This window comes from Nothobranchius furzeri, chromosome 7, assembly GCF_043380555.1.
Source record: "Nothobranchius furzeri strain GRZ-AD chromosome 7, NfurGRZ-RIMD1, whole genome shotgun sequence".
In the NCBI taxonomy this organism is placed as follows: Eukaryota; Metazoa; Chordata; class Actinopteri; order Cyprinodontiformes; family Nothobranchiidae; genus Nothobranchius; species Nothobranchius furzeri.
The window spans coordinates 63,489,123-63,495,122 of NC_091747.1; the positions used below are offsets into that span (position 1 = coordinate 63,489,123).

The window sequence follows — 6,000 nt, forward strand, 5'->3', positions numbered from 1 at the left end:
ATTCATGTATGAGAGTGAGAACACGTGTGTGTGTGTGTGTGTGTGTGTGTGTGTGTGTGTGTGTGTACGTGCATTCATGTGTGTGAGTGAGAACGTGTGTGTGTGTGTGTGACTGTGTGTGCATGTACGTGCATTCATGTGTGAGAGAGAACGTGTGTGTGTGTGTGTGTGTGTGTGTGTGTGTGTGTACGTGCGTTCATGTGTGAGAGAGAACGTGTGTGTGTGTGTGACTGTGTGTGCATGTACGTGCATTCATGTGTGAGAGAGAACGTGCGTGTGTGTGTGTGTGTGTGTGTGTGTGTGTGTGTGTGTGTGTGCGTGCATGTACGTGCGTTCATGTGTGAGAGTGAGAACATGTGTGTGAGTGCGTGCATGTGTGAGAGTGAGAACACGTGTGTGTGTGTGTGTGTACGTGCATTCATGTGTGAGAGAGAACGTGTGTGTGTGTGTGTGTGTGTGTGTGTGCATGTACGTGCGTTCATGTGTGAGAGTGAGAACATGTGTGTGAGTGCGTGTGTGTGTGTGTGAGACTGCGACTGTGTGCATGTGCGTGTGTGTGTGTGTGTGTGTGTGTGTGTGTGTGTGTGTGTGTGTGTGTGTGTGTGTGTGTGTGTGTGTGTGTGTGTGTACGTGCGTTCATGTGTGAGAGTGAGAACACCGGGGTGTGACCTGTGACATGCACATCAGCATAAGTTTTCACGCTGCCTGAATCCCTGGAATCAGAGACGACCTCCGTCTGGACGTTAGGAACTCTACAATAAACTTCCTGTTCTCGTGAAGCCGATAATAAAAAATCTGTTTTTCTTCCTCAACGCAACCAAACACACAGGAAGTAATCCGTGTTAAAAAAACACTACTTCCTCTGTTGTCCTGGAAGTTAAAGCTTCCTGTGGTGATGATGTGAGCTTCGCCACTGCTCTGAAATGTTGGTAGACCAGGTGAGGAATCTCTGACCCCGCTGAAGCTCAGGTAGACGTTCCAGCACAAGCATCATCCTGAACCTAGAAGGGTCACAGCTGGACTTTCCATGACTCAGCTGGTGCTTTTCCCAGTTTAAGTTGGAGGATTTTAGTTTGGCTGCCAGCTGATGATGTCACTCTCTCATCATTCAGGTAAATGTTGGTTTGCAAGTCTTCGTCCACCTGATGTGTGTCTTATTGCTGTAGGACCGATGGTGTCCTCTCGGGTCCCCTCAGAGTCCACATAGTCTACAGTCCAGCTCCCTCCGAATTCCATCACAGCTCCAACCAGGAAGTGGAGGCTGGTTTTACCTCCTCATGTCTCCTCCATCAAGCCCATCAGGTCCCCATGGGACCATCAGAGCTTCTCCATTTTCCACCCAGCAGCTGTGGGTGATCAGAGGCAGCAGTGGTTCAGGAGGTAGAGCAGGTTGTCCAGTAATTGGAAGGTTGCAGGTTCAAGCCGGAGAATGCTGCTGTTGTGTCCTTGGGCAAGACACTTGACCCGCCTTGCCTGCTGCTGGTGGTCAGAGGGACCGGTGGCATCAATGTTTGGCAGTCTTGCATCCGGCAGTTTGCCCCAGGGCAGCTGTGGCCACACTGTAGCTCATCACTACCAGCATGTAGATGGCTGGATGCCTTGGGGGATTGTAGAACGCTAAGAAGGTGTTCTACAAAAACAGGCAACTCACCATCAGGTAGGGAGCGACACAGGGGACTGGTTATCAAGGTGACCATGATGACCTCTGATGAGACACTGATGGTTACTGTGGTGACTGTCATAGCCAATGGTGGTAGATTTGTTGGCCCCTAATTGGCCACTGACAGCAGCATTAACATTCTATTTAGATATTGAGGTTTTGAATCAAACATGTCCTCTTAGCTTAATAAAATGTTGATGTTTGAATTCTGGTGCAGTCACTGCACTGATGGGCTTCAAATTGTTTCCAGTCTTTACAATCTAAAGTTGTGTTTTTGCTCCATTTCAGAATAAAGTAAAACATTCCTCGGTTATCAAATCTACTTAACTTTTGAAATTCAGCATATAAATGGTTAAGAGAAATTCATTAATATTCTACAAGTGCTAAATCAAAACAGCAATAAAACATTTTCTACACTGTTTCCTCATCAACTCTGACTGTCCCTATCCGTGGCAAATATTCCACCTGTCGTTTATAACAAGGAAGAATCGCTCCCTGGGTATTTGTTTTGACCAGAGAAAACATTTTGGTTCCTGGAAAATGTTCCTACTGGCGAGTATCCCACATGGGTTGCCATGTTTGCCCGGACCTGGCAACCCTTTCTGCCTGGCTGCCACCGGAACACAAAAACGCCCCCCCTCCCTCCTCCACCACGGATGCTGCAGTGAAGTTGGCCGCGCCTGCGCACTCTCGGTCCTCTTTTTGCTCGGAAGGTAAGTGTGGCATGGCGCGTGTTTCTTTCTTCAGGGAATAAATGAAGAACTTTACTGGGTTTTAACAAAGCTTGTTGCTGATTCCGAGGGGCTAAAGTAGTAACGGACCGGCTCGCGAAGCCGTCGAAGTAGTTGTTGGGTTCTGTCTGTGGATGTATTGGGTGGCGGGGCAGGGTGTGGGTGACCAGGCTAATTCAAAGGGACATGCGGCCTTCTGCTGGCAGCGCGCTCGGCGTTTAGCCGCTTGTCATCCTAAAATCTTCCACCTGTCGTTTAGCGGACAGGTTACGTTTGAAACCGTAAAATCTAAACTCAGACCGGCTGCCGTCGACCATTACGGATATTCTTTTTATTTTGCTAGCCCGAAATGCTAGCACTGTTAGCATAGCATTAGCGCACACATTTGGATAACGGTAGTCGCTATTTGTGAATCATCGGCCCCGCATGTTGGCACCGTTGGGACACATTAAGATTTAAATGATTGGTATTCGATAGTTACTTGCGGATTTTAATTAAAATTACACGCATTGGTTTTAGTTTGTAATCGCAGACAGTATTTATTAGTTCATTTATCTGCCGATGTTGTAAAGGCCGAGCTAACTTATGCTACGCTTCTATCAACCCGTTAATCCCTCCCGGGAAGTCAGCGCTCTTATAACAAAGTTATGTTCGCATCGGTCCGTCCTACAGCACAGATTCGTGGTTTTAAATTACTACCGGAGACCGTAAAGGCAGTAGAGGATGAAGCTGCATTATAGCCTCGTGTGTAACCGGTTAGCTTTCGGTGCTAACACGTTTCAGCTGCGCTGCGCATTCAGCGCTTCCAAACCCATCTGCAGAGCTAAACACGGAGAGTTGACTTAGTGTCAGAAAATCATAGGTCGTGAAGGTGTGTGAGGTTCCGTAGAGGCTGCAGGCGCAGGGCGGTTAAATGGAGCTGGACACTGTAAAAAATAGTCTGCGTGTAAATAAGGTCTCGTTTCTTTATTAGGTGACAGCTGATTAGAACGGGAGGGGAACCGTAAATAGTGCCGTTTGCGTAAATCTTTAAGGGTTTGGATGACAGGTCAACCAAATGTACCATATGCAGCCTTAAAAAGGCTGAACTGCTTCTAGGGATTTTGTTTAAATGCAACTAAACGCTTTAACTTCACAATAAAGTATATTACTTTTCACAATAAAGAAATCAAAAATAATTCTTAGCTCAAATGTGCTTTCACTAGTTTGTGGAAAAAAGGCAGGAAGGAAATATCTTACATTGTCTGAGGAAACATTTGTATTTTTGCTGCTCACGTTAAGGACAGTCTGATCATTTCACGAGTGTCGTTTATTTAGGACTGGTCGGAGTGCTGGTGTCTAACTGGTGTTTCTCTGCAGCGCCCCAGACCCGTTGCACCATGGCAGATCCCGATCTTGACTTCCAGACTGGTGAGTCTGGTGCCTCCGCCACCTACCCCATGCAGTGCTCTGCCCTGCGTAAGAACGGCTATGTGGTGCTGAAAAATCGTCCCTGCAAAATCGTAGAGATGTCCACCTCCAAGACCGGCAAGCACGGACACGCTAAGGTACTGTTGGCTTTAAGTATGCCGCTGTGATTTTCCAATATTAATATAATATTTAATATATATTCTATTGCTGCTGTTTCTTGCACCATTTTCCGTTCGGTTATAATAAATATTGCTCCAGTTTGTGCTCACTAGGAAGCACCGTGTTTACTGAAAGTCTGATGAAGTAAACGGTCTCCCTGCAGGTTAACCTGGTTGGTATCGACATCTTCACCAACAAGAAGTATGAAGATATGTGTCCCTCCACCCACAACATGGATGTTCCCTCCATCAAGAGGACAGACTATCAGGTAAACCTGCTTCTGTGTGTTTGTCTCACTGGGGTGTCCCCTCAGTTCACCAGGACAGGCGACACTGCTGGCAAGAACTCATCGTTAGCATCTGCTCAGAACCGGTGACGGTTTGCTTCACCCTAACTGAAACATCTTCACAACCGTACTGAGATTCTTTCTGGTTTCTTTAAAGTTTCAAGTAAATGAAAATGAATGTTTGAGCTGGAGCGTGGTGCCTGGTTTAGGTGTGCAGTTGAAGGATTTAACGGTGTAGAAAAGGAATCTTACCTTCAGTTGCATCTCGGCTGCTTCCTGAGCTTTAGTCTGTTTTTCAATTGAATGAAAAGATAAACAAACTGAAGCTAAAATACAAACATTTATTAGCTTTTAGGAAACTTTGTGGTTGCAGAGATTCTTTAGCTTCACTAGAATGTTTGGATGAGATTAGACGAGGCACACGAGGTCGGCGTCTTCAGCTCCAACCAGAGCTGTTCTGAGGGTGAAACCCAATGAAAATATCTGATAGATGCGTAACCATGGCAACTGGGATGCATGACTGCCTTAACCTAAATCATCCTGCTTCTAGTTTTAACTTGTTTATGAACTGAGAGCACCTGTTGCCTTTTGAAAGGTTATTTTAGAAGCTGAACACACGCTGCTCCAGGGTCAGCCTTTCAGCATGTTTTAGTCGTTCCCTGCTTCTGCACACCTGATTTTAATCAGCAGGTGATCAACTGGCTGAACAAGCGATTGGACTGTTGTGTGGAAGCAGGTAAACAACTGAAACAGGCTGGATGGTGGCCCTGGAGGGCCAGAGTTCAGGACCTGGGTTTAGTTTCTGACTCGTCTCTGGAGTCTGATCGGGTGGATTAATGACCCTAAACCCAGCGTGTTTCGTGCTGTGATTAATAAATGTTGTTTTTGCAGCTGGTTAACATCAATGAAAACTACATGTCCTTGATGAGCGACAACGGGGACATCAGAGAGGACCTGCGCGTCCCAGAAAACGAAGTCGGGAAAGAAATCGAAGCGAAGTTTGAGGCTGGTGAAGAATTTATCGTACGTGTTTTATTTATTTATTTATTGTTCAGGTTTGAGATAAATGAGAAGTGATGTGGGTCAGCTGCGTGTGTGTGTGTGTGTGTGTGTGTGGGGGGGGGGGGGGGGGGGGGGGGGGTCTGGGTGTGTCAAGTTTCAGATGATTGACTCGAACATGTTGCACGCTCTCTGCAGGTCACCGTGATTTCTGCCATGGGGGAGGAATGTGCTGTCGCCACCAAGGTCATGGCCAGCAAATAGGGAGATGGACTTTGCTGCCCAGGCAACAAGCCCCGCCCACAACCGGTCTCTTACATTCTCATTGGTTCAGTCACCAAAGCGTCGGCCTTCACAGACAACCTCCAACATTTCTGTTGTGATTTTTCTCGTCTTTTATTCCCCCGCCCCCCTCTCTCATTTCTCTCTCTCTGCTGTTGGGAATGTTCCACCGCAGCTCGCTGCGGGGTCCTCTGCCTGATCACTGAGTTTTTGTTTGGTAACAATCTACTTTATATAAAAACAACTTCAAAAATACCATCAGTCGCTCATTCCTGCTCATTCTTGCCTTTACATTCCTGAATGTTCCGAGTTCGGCTTTTGTATTATTATTTTTATATTCTTTAGATTGACTAGCAGCCTTTCGAGGGAGGGGGGGTGCTGGATCTGGTCTAGGTTGTCCCTCCTGTAGCCGTACAGCATCCCAGCATGATCTCATCTGGTTCCTGAATGCCCCCCTCCCCCAGCATGCAAAG

At 46.8% G+C, this 6,000-nt stretch overlaps 1 protein-coding gene across 1 annotated transcript; it reads left to right on the plus strand.

Annotated features, from left to right (window-relative positions):
* The first annotated feature begins 1,858 nt into the window (after positions 1-1,858).
* eif5a (eukaryotic translation initiation factor 5A) lies at positions 1,859-5,782 on the plus strand. The gene is made up of 5 exons (XM_015955590.3): positions 1,859-2,373; positions 3,751-3,938; positions 4,124-4,228; positions 5,138-5,269; positions 5,444-5,782. Exons 1-5 carry the CDS (start codon positions 2,226-2,228, stop codon positions 5,507-5,509), a joined length of 639 nt encoding a protein of 212 aa, XP_015811076.2. The 5' UTR covers positions 1,859-2,225; the 3' UTR covers positions 5,510-5,782.
* The last annotated feature ends 218 nt before the right edge of the window (positions 5,783-6,000 follow it).